The sequence below is a fragment of the Dinoponera quadriceps genome, unplaced genomic scaffold (genome assembly GCF_001313825.1).
Source record: "Dinoponera quadriceps isolate SergipeBrazil2010 unplaced genomic scaffold, ASM131382v1 scaffold5050, whole genome shotgun sequence".
Lineage (NCBI taxonomy): Eukaryota > Metazoa > Arthropoda > Insecta > Hymenoptera > Formicidae > Dinoponera > Dinoponera quadriceps.
Genome location: NW_014560030.1, coordinates 110244 through 128707, shown reverse-complemented (window position 1 = coordinate 128707; position 18464 = coordinate 110244). Strand labels below are relative to the sequence as shown.

Below are 18464 nucleotides of genomic sequence, written 5' to 3'. Positions count from 1 at the left end.
GGGGGGGGGGGGCAGAGAGGCAGCGGAGGGTGAATCGGCGCGTCCTAAATCACTCCTTTCTTTACGTAGGTGTACTAACGACTTCGCCTCCTCCGCGGCCTGTAATTAATAGTCGGACCGCGTTCTCGGATGCTATATCACCGCGCAGGAGCGCGAGATAGCCGAGGAGAGATCGTAGGATCTCTCTCGTCGAGGGAACGTAGATCGTAGGGCGCGATAGAACGCCGGGGCAAAAGCGATCGGCCGGATCGTCGTCGATTTCTATCGACTGTTAATTGCGCCGATTAACGCCGACGTCGGGGAGAACCGCGCCGGGGGTAAACGCGCAGCGCGGCCACTTAACGCGGCTCGCGTGCATCTGCGTTCGTTACTAATTAATCCCGCGCGCTCTCCCGTCCGCTTTCTTCCCCCTCCCCTCCCCCCCGCCGAGATCGACGCTCACCCGTATACAGATCGTAGATCTCCAATTGCTCGTGTCGCCCGATCGTAAAGAGCCGGCGAACGTAACGCGGGTAACGTTCGTCTATCCGCGCGAGATACATGGCCGGGTCGTTAGCAGCACGCTTTACGGCCCGGCCGCTGTTACGGTAAACGTAAAACATTATAGCTGAACTCTATTAAACGGCCGGTTAATAAATAGCCGTTTGTTGCGCTAGCGCGCGCGTGCACTGCATACGGTTCGAGAAAGAGAGAGAGAGAGAGAGAACAACTTCGCCCCGAGACATGGCTGCGTTGCTCGATTACGCAAAATTGGCGGTAGCCATTAAGAGTCGTGCCTGTCGATTAAACGATAGTCCGGAATGTGGCTGTAGGTGCTATCGAGATACGTTTACGCCCACGGCTGTTCGCGTTAATTGATTACGCGAAGATTTTCCGCGCGTTACATCGGTAGGCCGCGATGACCGATGTTATCGCGGGATTATGCAACGGGTGAAGGGGAAAGTGCTGTCGACTGCCGTGATGAACGACACCTAGGAAGTGAATAAACGTTCTCTTCTTGAAACTTTGACAGATCGCACGGACCGCCGAAAAAGTTTCCTTTCCGCGAAAACGTAAAGTAATTACACGTGCAGCACGTGCTCCGTTCTGCATTTGCGCTCGGCCGTCCCGAGATCGCGCGAGCCTTCTTCATTCACGAACCGGTCGTTTCGTTAGCAGAGGACGGGACATACCGTCGCCCGACGGTAAAGATGTCCTCGCCTATTTTATGTAGAATCAGTACTTCTGTGGTTAGTAACGAGACTTAGCCAAAATGAAGCGTTATTGTTAGCGAGCCAAAATGTGACACAAGTACGATCCTCTAAGCCGACGTTGTTCAAAGACATTCTTGGAAATATTGGAGAAACGTTCTAAATGGCATTTTTTGCTCGATTTCTCGGCGCCCAGAACGCCTCCCTGTAGTGACAATGATAACAGGTAATATAAACTACTTTAAAATAACAAGCCTTACGAAAATATTTCACTCCGTTTTCACTCCTCGTACGGCCCGTTTTTCACCCGTTCTATCATTTTTATGCTCCTTTCTTGCACTCTCAGGCACACGCAATCTATTAAACGACGGAATATGACGGGTATATGTGAGTACGCATCAATATTTTTTAGAAGACTGCACTACAAATCTAAGTGTGTTATTTTTACACAAACGTAAACGTCTAAAAATGACATATTTCACTGGAGCTCGTTTTACATGTTTCTTGTTGCTTTAGGTTACGTCACTTAAAACGTTTAATTGTGTTAAATTATAAGTGAACACGTCTAATCGTGTTAAGTGATGTGATTTAAAGCGCTGAAAAATGTGTAAGAAAAGCCTCGGCTAAAATAGCACACTTTGACAGATTTGCACCTGTCTTCAATACTTATTTTCCAGCTGAGTGACAGCGTGTTAATACGTTCTTCTTTTACTCAGTTTCGTTTCAATGTAGAAAGAAACATGTTAAAGAATCATGCATTTATTCGTGCTACTGCAAAATATATAATGCGAGTGTTAAACAAGTCTTTTGTATTCGTAGAATGTACGTTTACGCATTTTAAATTTACACAGCATTGTACGTTTACTATTCAAAAATACGTCAACTCAACAGTACGTCAAATCAACAGTACGTTAATATCATTTGGATATCCTCGTGTGTAATCCGTTATAACTACTCGTTATTATGGAAAAGTGTCGCTTTTTGATTTAATAATAAGATTGTACTCACTTAACCGAATGCACGAACGCTTTCATTATTCAAACTAACCGTTTCCACGGGCTAAAAGCGGTGGGATATTTTAGTAAGGAAATTATCTATCATCTTTGGCAGTAAAAATACAAGATGCTTCGACCGAGATATTAGAGCGTCCGCAGAGAATATAAATAACATTTTTATTTCGTTAAAATTGTCGTATGAGGAAACTTAACTTCTTACGCGATTTGCTAATTCCGGCCACCTTTCTGGCAACGAATATCAGACTTTCACTAACCTATCATTCTTCCATCGATCAGTACGCGACTCATTGGTCAAAGGTTCAAAGTAAGCAAGATTCTTTGACACGATAAAAACGCGAGTTCGCATCATTATTATCATTATTGCTCGCTCTCAAGTCTTTTATTCGCAAATTCGCAAAGGTAAACGAGCATCTCGGATCGGCGTGATAAAGTCGTAATATAGTTCTCGCGTTACCGTGTTGACGCTGCGATTCTCCCCCTTTCTCTCTCTCTCTTTCGGGATCAGAATCGAGCCGGTACCGACGACACTCTGGCTTTGCGTCGGCCCGACTACTTGCTCGGAGAAACGACGATAATGCGACTTGCTCGTACGACGAAGGGTACCGATCCGCGACGATCGCCGATCCGTGTCCACCCACGTATCTCTCTCTTTCTCTCGGACCGGCGAGGTCCTTTCGATGCAACGAGGCGATTTATCCGCGGCGTGTAACGCGTGTAACGCGTGCACACACGCGAAGGAGACCTCATGCGAGTCTCCGCGCGCTATCTGAATCGGAGCTCTCAAGAGGAGACGCGGCATCTCGCACGACCGGCCACGGATATTATGACGTCTACACCCGGCGGGATCGCCCACGAAATCGTCGGAATACGATCATCGATCGAGGATAACGGCCGGCAACGTGGACACGTGGGCGAGGTACAAGTCCGCCGCCGACTCTCGGCCGCGAAAGTTTGCCGATGGGAACGGCTTACGAGCGGCGAGTCTCGGGGTGTTAGCGGCGTCTCCGGTCCGAACGCGTTTCCCCGCTGCCAAATTGCGGCAATTTTACGAGCGACTTTTGTTGCCGGCCGATCCTCGCAACTTTGAAATTGCGCCTCGCCATTGCACTCGGCCCGGAGGTGTGCTCTCGTTGCTGGACCCGATTAACTTTTCAAACGGACATATCTGCCCGCGCGCCTAACTGCGCGGGAACACCGTGACCATAAGTCGCGATCGACGAGCGAAACTGCTCGGAGTTTCGCGACCGAATGGGAACTGTCATTAGCTCTGGGAATGTAGAAAAAGAAAGAGGGAAGTGGCGTTTCGGAAAGATCACGTTCGATATTTCGCGAATGAAGATGATTTCTTCGGATAGTCCTCAAAGTTCGGGTCGCGGAAATGTTTACGCAAATACGACCTGCGCTTGAAATTTGCGTAGGTTCAGGTTAATCGAAAAGCCGGTAATGAGATACGGATGGACTGTCGAGGAAGAGATATCCGAAAAATTTCAAGTCCCAACTCACGTGTGGCTCCTTAATTGGCGTGAGGGGCAGCGAAAACCGGTCGTACGATGCACGATCTGCTCGGCGCGAACGCGTACAACGTTTTCCGCATGTTACGACTCGTCGATGCAATCCGCCAAAAACAGGGTACCAATTATATCGGCCCCAATTCCCGACATCCTGCTTTTTGTCTACGGACGCTTCATACACCGGATCGACGTTCCCCCCATGATACTCTCGATCGATATTCTCCCATGAGGCGGAATTTCCGCGCGAACGGATGTGATGGCCGATAGAAAGTTATTATTGTTATCACGTTGAAAGTCAGCGTAAATTATTGCGCGCACTTACATTAATGATACGGCAACGTATCTCATCTCATGAAAAACAAAAAAGATTAAAGCATCGATCGTGTACTTTTTATATTAATGATATGGACGTGAAATTTATATATAAAGTCATTAATAATGGGCTATTATTAATTAACACTACTTATTAATTACTTATCAGAGCTAATGTGTGTGTCGACTTTATATTCGCAAAATTTAATGAATAATAAAATAACGCCTCTCTCTGAATCCTTCCTATTAAAATCATATTTTGCAATATCACAAACAGCGAATTATCGATTGAAAATTACTTCGATCGTGACTCCTCGTTAAACTTTGAACTGTCGTACAATCAAAATCCGTGTCGTCAACTTTTTTTAATTTGCAATGTCTACTATGATTATTTGCTGTTATCATTTCGATATTATTCGACCCGATGATTCGCGCAAAGAGAGAGAAGCGAAAGTGAGATTCGCGCGCTATTTAAATAATAACAATTTTTATAAGGAACGTGAGGAATATCCTATGAGCAGCGACATGAAAGGGAAAAAGGGGGGGGGGGACTCAAGGATCGAGCGTTCACTCGAATTCACACGATCTGACGCTTTGATTTCGATCTCCGTTTCCCGCTACGCTCGGCTTACTCTCTCGGTTTCCGAAGGAAAGAATCGCCGAGGGTGTCGTCGTATCGAGCTGCTTCGTGGAGGCCCACTCGAACATACTAGACACGCCGGACTACGGTCGTAAAGAGCGACTATCCACTCGCGGCAGCGACGGCAGCGGCGGCTTTTCCACCGGCGGCGCGTGCACGGCACATAAATTCTAATGGGAAACGAATTAAGCCGCCCCATTTTCTCACTTCACCTCCCCTCGCTCCGGCCGGAACTCCTTATTTTCGCCGAACGTGAAAAGTTTTCAGCGTACTTTTCGCACCGTATATTAGGAAAAGGAAAGATCCTACCAGATACATCGTACTTAAATGCGACTGCCCTTACGTATTACATGTACGTGCGTGACGGTTCTCGCAGAGAGAGACACGTACGAGTTCGCAAAGACACGTGTATCATCCCGGAAGTTCCGCCGTGAATACTACCTCGCGCGGAATTTATTAAGATTTATCCAAAGTAACGAATCGCAAGCGTCTCTCTCTCTCTCTCTCTCTTTCGGACTTGGCGAGGAATTTTGAGCGCGGTTATCCGGACGTTACGACGACGAAAATTTATTAACGCTTGAAACTAGCGGGACGGATTTTTAAGTGGATATGATTCCATTAGGGTGCACGCGGTTTCATACCGCGTTTCTAACGAGCATTTCTAATTTCAATTTTAACGCGGTGAATACGTGCGGCGGCGCGAGCGCAGAAACGTTATTAGTTAAAGCGCGCCCTTTTGTACAACCGCCTCGCGTTCGTAGGCGAGTTTTCATCACAAATTTCTTCGGAACGCGGAGTTTCTATCTTTCAAAGGGAAAGTACAGGAGAGGGACAAACGTAGCACGCGGTCGTTTTTTCTCCCCCTCCCCCTCTCTCTCTCTCTCTCTCTCTCTCTCTCTCTCTCTCTCTCTCTCCTCCCTGTCCCTTTTTTTATCAGCTACCATTTATTTCGACTTCCGTCCCTGTTAACTCCCGCGGACTTGGCCGCCGTGGAAAAGCTAATTTCGATTTTCCAGGACACCGGCGTGCCGTGAAAAATCCAATGGTCGAGCGGCGGCGGGAAAGCGTTCCACGAATTCTCGCTGCTCTCCGACTCCGCTCGGTCTATCCTGCTCCCTTTATTTTCGAGCCACGTAAATTCTAATGGGAAACGAATTAAGTCCTTTTTTCCTCTCCCTCTTTTTCCCCTCTCTGCGCGTACCGTTCCTCGTGGAGTTTCCACTTTGTCCGTAGGAAAAACGAGCGCCGCCACCGCCACCGCCGCCGCCACCGCCACGCCATTCCGCGCGGTTTAAGGCCGCCGAGAGATGCGATGCTCGACTTCACGGTACAGATGTTGGTGCATTCGGACTTACACGGACGTGCAACCTCGTCCGAACGCAGGATCGCCGTTTAAAAGTTGATTTTTCCGAGCTACCGCGACGATCCGCGAAAAGTGTCGAGGAAAACCCAAATATCTTTTTTCTATTTTTTTTTTATTACACACTTATATGATACAGTAACTATTACATTATATCGTATTAGAACAATAACCGCAGCAACCTCCGTCCCTCCAATGCCACCTTCCTCTTTACCTCCTCTCCTCCGATTCATCATTAAATAACAGAATATTACAATGGTAAGGGAATTGTGAGTGGGAACAGCGCGTAGTACGAAATGTAAATGCATGCAGCACGTGCTGGAAAGTATTCACGCACACGCGACTCAGCGACTCTCGCGAAAAAAAGCCTGTGATTAGAAAAAGATATCCACGAAAACATTTTTCACCCTCAGGTTCCCCGGAACCTCCGGGCAGCCCGGACGTGTACTTACGTACGGACGCGCGAAAATGTATGTAACGCGAGGGTAAGGGACGGGGCTCATAGGGTGTAGAACGAGCGCTAGGGTAAAGAACCGCCGCTATCGGGCCCTCCATCCATTCCGTCCGCCTTTTCCAACCCTCTCTTGCAACTCTCCCGTGCAACCCTCCGCGCCCTTCGTCTCCTCACCCCCGGCTTCCAATTAAAACTGTTTCGCCCTACCCGTGCTTTCTCCCTCTCCCTCCCCACGGCGGCCTGGCCGCCCCTTCATTTTTCAAGATTTTCCTCTGATGCCAGAAGGAAGCGAGAAAGAGGGTCTCGAGAGGGCTTTTCCTTCGCTCGGGTCACTCGACGACGAAAATCTTCTAACGAGACGTAATGCGACGGCGTCGCGCGCGTCCGAGCCGTTGATAAAACGAACGGATCGACTCGATTCGCTCACGGAATGAAAACGCGGAGATTGGTGTAATGATTATTGGCGGAACGTCGCGCGGAACGACGCGGAATCGCGAACGAAAGAGCCGCGCGGGTCACGTTCCTATATAAATGGAGTATAAATAAACGAAGGTACTTATTCCGTTTCCTAAGAATTACATTCACCGCTACGAAGAGCTGTGAGAAATACGAGAATATATAAACGAGAAGAAAAAATATACAAGGAAGAAAAACCCGATCGATACAATGTGGGAACACGCGAGAATGAAGCGATAAATAATAAACGGACACGCGTTGACTCTCTCTCTCTCTCTCTCTCCCTCTTTCTTTCTCTCTCATGATTTTAAGAGGTAACGCCGGATCAAGGAAAGATCTTCGGTTACGGGGGAAACATAATACCTCATTTTACGCAACATCCTTAATGAGACTAATCTCGTGTGTAGTTAAGCGTTTTATCGTAATTAAATTATGGTAAATTGATACGAGTGTGCAGAGGAGTGGCAAGGAGGTAGAAGGGAGGACAGGAGGGAGATGATGCAACGCCCGGCGGAAAATTTCCGCGAAAACTTCCGGATATTGCGATAAATTGCGAACGCTACCCGATACCGCGGCGTAGTGATTCCCGAGTAAGTGGTTGTTCCACAAATTCTGGCATGGCTTCCATAAGTTCCGGGATAGCACGAAGAGGCGGCCCGGGGTATATGTACGTAAACTCAAGATAACTCAACCGCTTTAGGATTCGCCGGGAACCGAGGAGAAGCTTGGAGGATCTGCGAGTATATCCGACGTTGTGTGTGATGCGGCTGATGGAAGAACCAAAATAGCGTATATCCGTTCGATAATATTTTTATAAGTCTCTCTCTCTCTCTCTCTCCCTCTCTCTCTCTTACTTTCTATTTTTCTCTGCTGCATCGCACGCCTTTTCGAACAGTCTGACATAATTCAAACGATCTGTCAAGAACTCCTCCATTCGAGAAGGAGAGAGAAAAAGAGGGCAATAGAGTACGCACATAAACGGGCCGGCATATCGATTATTTTTAACTCACGGAGATTCGCCTATTCTCGGTAAGTTTGAATGATCTTTCCTCCTCCAGTTTGTTGAATTCCTGAATAGAACGGAGATCTACTTCGTAGGTTCCACGTTCGATCTGTCCGGTGGAACGGCCCCGTTTGACAGGTCTGTCAATATCTACGACGAGAATAGTAATATCCAGCTATTACGAATCGTGCATCTTTTTAGCGTTAAATAACGTTACCGGGCTCAAAGTGTATTTAAAATAACATGATAATACTGTCATCTCTGTCGCAAATTTTTTCTAATGAAAAAGCACACGTTTATAAGCTGTAAATACCCCTTTTTTATAGCAATCGGCCGCGTAAGCACATAAGAAAATTATAAGGGATCACCGCGATATAGATAAACACAAGCCGCGGATAAGCGGAGCATTTTTCTAGCCGTCGTGGATTTATGAAACTACAACCCTCCCCACACACACACACACACACACACGCGCGCGCGCGAGACTCAGGGCTCTATCTCTTTTACACGACTGCCGCCGGCACGTGGAAATATGTGCAGCTTTATCCGACGCGCGATATAGTATTAATTCGTTCCGGCTCCGAAAGCTAATCCAGACACGAGACTAACCCTTGTTCATTTTCTTCGCTCCGCTCCCTAAAATTCGTCCACTCTGCTCTTTAATACGTGACCAGGCTCCCGAATCGTTTGTTCACTCCTCCCCTCCTGAATCTCTGTAGATATTGCTACGGTGTTACTTTATACGGCGTTTTATCCGTGAACGGGTTTCACACACGGGATCGTAGCTTCCCGGCGGAAAAATAACGATTTGTCTTTCATCGAGAACGAAAGTACGCAAACAAAACTATATCGACGGAAAGCCGTAGCAGTCCGCAACATCGCGTGTTATTTAATTTCACATTATACTTCATTTACATCATCGAATTAATTACAAAAAAAGTGATTGCATTTTCCGTCTCGCTTCTCCACTAAACAATATTTTCCACATACCGAAGAATATCCATACATGCATGCATACGTGAGCGTTGAATTCATGAATTCGTTTGATGCGGTTCAGGCCGGATGATAAATAAATCTCGTCAGCTCTCTGATAAGGCCATTACTTTGAGATTCATGGGACTCTGATACTTGATTAAAACTACGAAAAGTCCTTTGACGGAGGGGAGGGGGGTGGGGGGAGGAGGTGGCGAGATCGCCATCGCGCTGTAATCGATCGATCGCCTCTACCAATTACCATCGAGGTTGGCTACCGTTTCCCCTCAGCAAGTTAGCTTCTCCGGCTTCCAGAGGGAAAGAAAGGAGAAACACCTCCGATGATCGGGAGACAATCCGACGATCTGGAGGATCTCTTGATTCCACGCAGCGGCGGCGCGCGAGCGAACAAGCCCCGGGCTTCGTACCTGGGATCTCGCGAAGAAAAGAAGTACCTTCTCTAATAAATTCCATTAGGCATGGGCTCTTGCACGCAAGGGCCCCGATATTATGTTACGCGTTTTGACGTGCGCTCTCAATAGGCGCGCATCCATTACGCGCGGCCCGGTGTGCGCGACAACGGTCCTTCGAGGTCAGGACTCATTCAGGCCCAGGCTCCTCTCTGAACGACGTTCTTTGGAGACCCCTCGAAAGCTCAGTGGGTCCCCTCACGAGGAGGAGGACCCAGTCCGCGCAAACCAGGCGAGTATAATTCGATTCACGGATGCCTTCTTCCTACCCGCGTGCGCGCATCTTTTGTCGACGCGATGCTCATCCTGGATACCGGATAGCGGTGCGCGAAATCGGCCCTGTCTTTTGTTGCTGCTCGAACTTCTCTTCCATCCCCCCTCCTCCCTCTTCACCGATGGTGTGTTTTTATTTATTCTCGTCGACGAGGAGAAGCGACGACGACGAGGAAGACGATGACGACGAAGACGACGAGGAGGAGGAGGTGAAGGAAGGTGAGTCTCTCGCTCCTTCTACACGCTCGAGCTGTTAAAACGACGAGAAAAGGAACGACGACGGCGCGCGAGATCCTTCAAGTAACTGTCGGGACAATACCCACTCCCGCCGATCTATTAGCAAGAATAACGACGTGCCACAGACTCTTCTGCCTCGATGGCTCTGCAAGGATGAATAGACCGCGTGCGCGCTCGAGTTGCGCGAACGCTTCGACTGTAACGAGCGGATATTCTGGGGTTAATAAGTTTCGGCGTTCACGTAGAAAACGATCGGCAAAGCACACCCGGTCGATCCCGGTGTCTTCCGCGAAATTTCTATTAGCTGAAATTATCGCAGCTCTCACTTTCCCTCTCATCCTCGACGTTTTACGCTCCCCTCTTCCTCCCCCTCCGTAATAAGATCGAGGGAATCTCGCGGGTACGTCGTTGCGACTCAATCGTAAAAATGTTTATGCGCGCAGCCGCACGAGTCATAACGCGCGCACACACCGCGCGTCGCGAACGTTTCATATCGCGTTTGTGGAGTTTGAAGAGAACGTTGTTGTATTAATTAAAATTTAATAGCCGTCGATGGGGGAAATATCAATATAAGGATTCGTGTTTAATCGGCGCGAATACATCGGCTACAATAAAAGAATTTCACAGTCGGAATTACGAATATGATTATTATTAATTACGCCAATATATTAATTTGTTCACCAATTATACGATGTAATAATCACAGTTCTCACTCGCGCGTGCTATTAATTATTATTTGTCTGCGCGCTCCAGGCATATCTCCGGCGCGACGGATGCTTTGTCCCGAGAGTGTCTTTTAACTTTGCAAAAAAAAGGGGGGGGGGAGAAGAGAGAAGGAAGGGAAGGGAAAAAGGAGACGGAAACACCACGTCTCACGCCGAAGCATTATACTAGTTTACGTGTCTCCACCTTTGTCGATGGACCATTGCGCAGCATCGGTAGTAATGCCAAATGGCGCTTTCCTTTTTGGGGGAGGGGAAACGGAGGCGAAATGTCGAAACTGGGAAAGTTCAGTCGTAAAAGGGTCGAGTGCTCTTGGTTGAGGACCAAGTCTAGGGAGGCGGGCGGGAGGGAGATCGCGTAAGCGAAGCACGAATCGAAGTTGGTAGCTACGACGAACCGGTGGAAAGACGGAGGGGAGAGGAGCAGGCGATTAGACGAGATTGAGAAAGTCTTTTGTCGTCGCACACGGGATAAAACTTCTTTTTTTATCTCCTCTCTCGCCCTCTTTTTTCATCTCCCACTCCTGCCCTTGCCCGCCCTGCTCTCTCCCGCTCACGCCGCCGCCTCCTGTTGCGCCCTTTATCGTCCGATGGGATATCAGACGACGTTCGTTACGACCGCCGGAAAAAGAGTACGAAGGAATCCGCCTCATTGGCCAGCACTTGATGCAGAAGAAGCGGCTCGAATTTCTCGCCGACTCCCATGCCGGCTCCTTTTGGGCTTTTCAACCTGACCGATATAGCGCTGGAAGCCCGGCCGCTCGAATGGTAGCGGCGATCGATCGACATAAACTCAGCGAATCAGTTAACGAATTATTACCTGTCGTCTGTTTAAATAAATGGATGATTAGAAACACATTCGACCTGTCGAGGTTCATGAGTAATTTTCGAAAGGTCACACTTCCTCATGATCGATATATCGGTATGCTTCGTAATACAATTTTTTTCCCTATTCTCAATAAAATAATAATAACAAAGGCGTAAACACTGGGGGTAACAAAAGCGCTCGATTCAGCCCCGTAAAGCTCGCTAGATATCCCAATTCTGCTGATAATCCGCCGACAGTGTTTTCGCGGGAATTACGTCGTAATAAATAGCATAATAGCCAATAACGTAGGCGAATATCCCGGATATCGGGTTTGGCTCTTCATTTTTAATATCTCACGACGATTTTTTCAATCGGCGACACACCCGCAAATCCGTGTCACCGCCTCGCGTCTACGCTAACGCTCGAGAGCGAACTTCGGTCGGCTTTGGATCGGGGGAAAAAAAATGCCTGATCACTCGCGCGGATGTACGCGTGGCGGTTCTCGTCCGACACCCAACATCCACCCCCGACGGCCGCGATGATGGCCGCCGCCGCGTGTGAACCGTGCCTAATCGTGAGATCGGCTCAACCCTTCGCCAGATGAAAGCCCAGGCTGGGGCCACCTGTCCTGGATTACTCGTGCGAGCATTATAAGCCTCGAGACTGCCAGCCGCTCTAGAACTAGGAGAATCCTCGCGCCGACGTGTCGCATCGGCGCTTTTCTTACTAACGGCTACAGCCGACTCTGCTTTTTTTAAATGGTCCCTACTTTTAAAGGGACCCGTAGTTTTTATAACCGTTCACCGTTCTATATCGATACCAGTCAATCGACCAATCGTCACTTTATCAGATCACTTTATTGATGAAAACGGTTGGTGCGAAAGGGATTATCTTCTTACTTCTGAAGAGATGGCGAAATCTCCATGAATAAGAAAATATTAAATTTTAATTTATCTTTAATGGCTATTTCAGAGCTAAAGATCTAACATTAGAGAAATTATAAGGGTTTCTTATTATTATTGGAATATTTTTCTTCCGTTTCTTCGTTTTTCTTCTTCGATCTTCAGCGACACTGATTTCATTTTCGTTTGCCAGTACACAGAGCTGATAAAAAACACATACAAAATGTAACATAATAAGAAACCTATCCTCCTACATTTCTAATGCCATTATTCTTAAACTTTTCGAGGAATTCTCGTCAACTTTTTTCACTGTAGATCACGAAATACATAAATGCGACCGTGTTAACAGCACCTGCGCGATCGAAGGTGCGACTAAACATATTTGTTCCATTGTTGTTGCAGGGTGTTTGTTGGACAGTTCGGCACCGCGGGGCCCGCCTGATGTGCCACCCCGTAACCCCGCAATGAGCCGGCTCAACGGAAGACTGCCAGGAAGTCACGCAGCGAGCGATCACGAGCGCGATCCCGATCTCGAGCCATCCTGTCTCGTACGCACCCCATCCGGTAACTTCTACAATATACCAAGTGAGTCCGCTCAAACAGGGATCGTTAACACGTTCCCTGCCGGACCGTTTTTTGAAGACTTTCCGTTCAGGCCGCGTGGGGCGTATGCGCCCCACGCTTTACACTTGTATTATTTTGTTTCTAGCGAATGCCTTACAATAAATAAAATGCCGCAAAAATCATAATTATCAAGGAAAGGTTGTATAGTTTAACATGCATAACACAACAAACGAATAAATTTATTTTTCTAGGAATTAATTTAACAAATACCTGGATGAACATTACTAAGCAAGTTGCATCCTCACATATAAGTTTTTTATCATACCTACATCAGTTCAAAATATAATATTTTAATTAAATTCAAGTTTGTATGCAATTACAAAGGGATGTTACGATGAACTTTGTTAAAGCATGCCATACATAAGTGTGGTTTATCCACACAACTATCACAGAATGTTCCAACTTTTATAGTACAGTTCCTTGCAGATTTGGAACCAAATTTTTTAACATTCCTTTCGTAACAAATTTTACACCGCCTTCTTATCGAATTAAAGTGGCCTTCCTTTTTTTTAATTTCGTGTCGTTTTCTTCTTTGTTCAATTCGCGGAGAATTATTATTATTATTACACGACATCAGATTCATTGCTAATGTTTTTCGGAATTCGACGCTTGTTATTTTTCGGTTTGTAAGACTGTTATATATAACCCATGAATTCACGACAGCTGTGTTCAAGCAAAGTTCAAATACAATTTTTTTATACCACTTTACCGATTTTCGTAGAGGACTGCAATATGAAGCCATTTGATCGGAAATATCTACAGAAGACTTCCCTTCATTATAATCCACAATAACCTTCGGTTTTGTAACAATATTCCCCCTTTTCTGCATAGTCACAGTTTCATTAGAGTGTTTCGTTGATAATAGAAGAACATCACGCTTGTCCTTCCATTTTAGTATTGTCAAACCATCATTGCTTTCCTTAGCGATATATTCATATCGCATTAATTTTTTTGAAAGTAGGTCTTTTGGAATTCCACGGCGATTTGATCGTATTGTTCCAACCAGATGAGTGTTTTGAGCAACTAGCTTTTTGGCTAATTCAATACTTGTGTACCAATTATCGGTACATATTGTATGGCCTTTACCAAATATATTTTTGCACAATGATAGAACAACATTGGTAGGCGTTGTTTTCTCTCTATCTATTTTTTTCCCACAATAAATTTTGAAGGCGAGCGTGTATCCCGATCCTGAACATAATTTAAATAATTTGATACCATATTTATGTCTTTTTTGTTTTATATATTGTCTGAAGACAATGCGACCTCGAAAAGGAATCAGAGATTCGTCTACGCAAACAATTTCGCCTGGTTCAAAATACTTTTCAAAGTTTTCATTCAACATATCAATGACTGGTTTAATTTTATACAAGCGGTCATTTACATTTTCCTTGTCATTGTCGTTAAAATGCAACATTCGTAGCAAAAGTTCAAACCGATTTCTTGATATTATTGAAGGTGGAAGATTCTGCGAATATGCTGGATCTTTAGACCAATACAAACTTATTTCTGGAAGTTTTACAATTCCCATCCACATAATAAGTCCAAAAAACCGTTTTATCTCGTTTTTGTCTGTTGCTATCCATTCATCTAATCGATACGATGTTTGTTTAGATAGACATTGTTGCGCATACCGATTCGTTTCTGTAACGACAAGATCGAAGAATTCATCACTCATAAACAAAAAATAAATATCTTCCGGTTTTTCGTAAGTTTGATTGCATGTTTTGAAACCAGGTGTACCAACGAAAGGCGTAAGGCGCGGTTGGTTTCCGATGGGATCACCCCAATCTATATGCGAAGTAGTCATATTGTTTATAGAAGGTTCAGTATTTTCGTCTTCACTACTGGATAAAATGCGAGTGCTGCGTGGAAAAAGGCGATGAAAAGGTATGATTTCATCTGAACTGTCTGAAGAATATTCAGAAAGGTTTCCTCGTGCAATCCTAGGGCGTTTTGTTAAAATTTCTGCGAGTGGCACGTCAGAATCATCACTAGAAATACTGTTGCTGTGTGAGGCCATATCTGCTTATAAGGAGTAATTATTGTAAAATTTGGAAAAGGTTTGAAGAAGAAAAGGCGGGAAAAATTGCAACCTTTTGTTAATGCAAAATATCCGAACTTATAACACTTAAATAATATGTACGTACCGTATTTCCTTCGTTTAACACACTGAACTATAAATCAATCCCAGCTTCAGTAAAGTAGTACGTATTGTATCAACGACACGCGAATAAATGACTGATCGCAGTGCGAGGAATGCAGAAAACAAGTCACGGCGAAACAAAATTGCCCACCACGCCGCGTGGGGCGTATACGCCCCACGATTAAATGAAGGCATGAACAGTAGTACTAAGATGCCCGTAATCGACTGCATATTCAATTTTTAAAAAATTCTTCATTTTACAATGATAATACCAAATGGCTTGAACGGAAAGTTCAGCGTGGGGCGTATACGCCCCACGCGGCAGGGAACGTGTTAAGTCTGATTTACTGGGAAGGAGAAACGGGAGCGGCAGCCGTCGAGAGTACGTGGGAAACGGTTTTCCCCTTTCCCCACGAACATTTTGGCCAATTTAAAATCGAGTCGCTCTTTACAAGGCGAAAATTCGAGTAACGTAGTTTTCCTTCGCAATCCTGTAGATTTCGCGCCCAAATTTTCAGATATAATCGAGAGAGAGAGAGAGAGAGAGAGAGAGAGAGAGAAAAGCGAGGATGAATCACGTTTCAACACCCACGAAATTTAATTTTCTAAACTCTCGTTACATCTAATTGCTCGTAGCTCGAAAAAAAAAGAAAAAGAAAGAACTCTATATCAAGGTCTTCATAATTTTATCAAGAAAATTATCAAGCGCACGGATTGGTCAAAAGAATTCGTGGGCAATAGTTCCCGTTACCACCCTGTACATTTCCCCTTTCATCTTCTGTCGGAAGCTCCCCGTGCTCGCCATTACTTTAATTAAGTAGACGGAATATTGACCTGAGAAAACTGCTTTTTTCTTATCTGGTCAGCCATTCACGTTACGAAAATGAAAGAGGCTATTTTTCGTAGCTATCCTCGTACCGCCGTATCTCCCCGTAGGATCGATTCGCTATCTGCGTGCAGACGCGAACGCGCGAGACTCTTCGACGCTTTAATAATGCCGGGTGACTGCCGAAGTATCTATCCCAACGGAGCGGCCGACTTAAACGGAGTATCTCTCTGTATCGCGTTGATGTTTGCTTTCCGGCAAGAAAAACAGGTCCTCAGCCTGTAACAGCGCGAATAGGTATCTTGGAAAGTAACCGCCGGCGGGGTGTGTCGTGCGATAATGTGACCGATGTTTGCGCCGGCTCGTCGAAAGAAGGCTTAGCCAGGGACGGCGGATGACATCTTTGACAAGGGTATACGTTGTAATCATTAGAAACCAATGGGAACCAGCGGGGGAGGAGAGGGGGAGTCGAACGAAAGGCGCCAATAATTTTCAAGTCCTCCCTGCGATATCGGCGCGCTTCATCGTCGGTGTTCTTGAAAGATCTCCCGAAAGCCTCCATATCAGCATCCACATCAACCGTTCTTCTTTCGCGAACTTTTCGTGCGCCCCCCTTAGCACGAAAGATATCTCTCTGGCTTTATCTTGGCGAAGCGCTACGGTATACGTGATAGAGCCCGGACGGTGCTCGCGTGTTTCGCGTGAGAAAACGCGGCTAGCTCTCGTGAAATAAAAGTTGAAAATAAAAGTCTGGACTTGTCGGAGGTTGGAGCAGCCTCGAGACCAAACTTGACTAACAAGCCGAACGATTCTCAAAATTTAGTCGCCGAATCGCTCCGCAGAGAGGCCGGATCGCTAACCCGGCTTTCCCCTCGAGTTCTTCAAACTTACGCCCGCATAGGCAAATTAATTAAAAATTTAATTTAAAAGTATCGTAACATGAAATAACACCGCGCGCCGGCAGCGGTAACTTTTTTACTGGGCCGAGAGAGAATTTTCAAACCACTCCGGTATCTGGGGAAATAATTGAAGAATCAATAGAGAGATCGCAGAAACGCCGTCGAGTTTGTACGGCACACCGGCGAAATGTCGTTGAATTAAATTATATCGGGGGATACCGCAGTTTTTCATCGCAGTTTCAATCGAAGTTTATACGACGAGCGAAGAGAGAGAATATTTATGCTTGGTTTTTTACAAAAGTTGGAGTCCGGCCGAAGGAAAACGCGTAAAAACAAACCGGCGATCTCTATGTCGGGGTCAATGAAGACGCTCGAATTCGCGGCGAAGGACATCCCTCGATGGTTTCAGTTGTCCTTTACCACGCCGCTGAACGTACTTGAGAAAAGAAAAGGGCGCCTTGCGGCGACATTTTCCGAGGCACTTCAGCGGCGCGTGATATCGACTACACAGAGAAAACAACAGTGAAATCTAACCTTTTCCCCGTCTAAAGTATCCCCCAGTTCACCGGCAACTCGGAAAGTGTCCGGCACAAGCACCGGGCGCCCGGTGACAAGTTCCTTTCTTGTTTGGCTCGTCGTAAAGATTTTTCAAATTCCACGCTCCACGACGCCCGAGACTGGCTTTTCGTGGGATGTGTCACTGTGTGCGTGCGCACAGTTGTTTGTTATATGTGTGTGTGTACCTTTCGTTTTTCCAAAGCAAACCGTGAAACGGAGCCTCAAAGGTCCTCTCGAAAACATGCGACCGCATCGCCGATGATTTACGATCCTTCAACTTATTGACTCGCCAGTTATGACACACTCTGACGCTTATGACCGCCTGCATAATACTTAACTTCGTTTATGGAATTCCGGAATCTTCCTTTTTAGCATTGCCGCCTTGCTCGCCCACCAGACTCACGTTAGAGCCCTTTTCGGACTTGCTCAAGTATCTGCTTATTTTTCTTACAATTAAAAATTTTGATCTAATCCTGATCTAATCCTGTGAGATAAACCATCTGAGGGATTTTTGCGCGCACAAAGAAAGCAAGCGCATTCTTTCGATGTTCTCTGCGGGTTGACTCGCTTTTCTTTCGCTCACCTTTTGAAAAGGAATTAGGATACACTTGGGAACGTTAACATCCGAGACAGTGTTATTGAGGAATTAAGATATTCCTGGCGATAATAACATCCGGAGCACTATTGTTAAATTCGCAATAGCTTTGAACAAACCCGAGTCGAAATTTTAGTTTTGTGGTAAGCCTGCAAATATTTTACTGCAATTACAAAAATCCGAAGGTCATCTTTGTTTTATTAAATGTAATCATATAGTTTCTTTTTTTTTTTTTAACACAAACTAATTTCTCTGTATTTATTCTGCGTATAAAAGTACCTAAGTAAGATCATCGAAAAGTGAATACTTCTCGAGATATTTTATCTTTTATCCTGATATTTTTCTGTACAAGATATGAAATATTTCATAAAGCATTCACTCACCGATAATGTCACCTCAATATTTTTGTACGTAATAATATGAGAGAATTCGATTACTGATATTAATCATTGCATCTCGGTGCATTGATGCGTTTACAAAATACAACGGA

The 18464-nt window shown here is 45.8% G+C and overlaps 1 protein-coding gene across 2 annotated transcripts in view; it reads left to right on the top strand.

Annotated features, from left to right (window-relative positions):
- Positions 1-18464, top strand: part of LOC106750601 (teneurin-m) — a 233186-nt gene that overhangs the window by 191007 nt on the left and 23715 nt on the right. For both annotated transcript variants that reach the window (XM_014631053.1, XM_014631051.1), the window contains exon 2: positions 12729-12911. In XM_014631053.1, coding sequence (XP_014486539.1) covers positions 12729-12911 — 183 coding nt within the window. The remainder of the gene's footprint in view (positions 1-12728; positions 12912-18464) is intronic.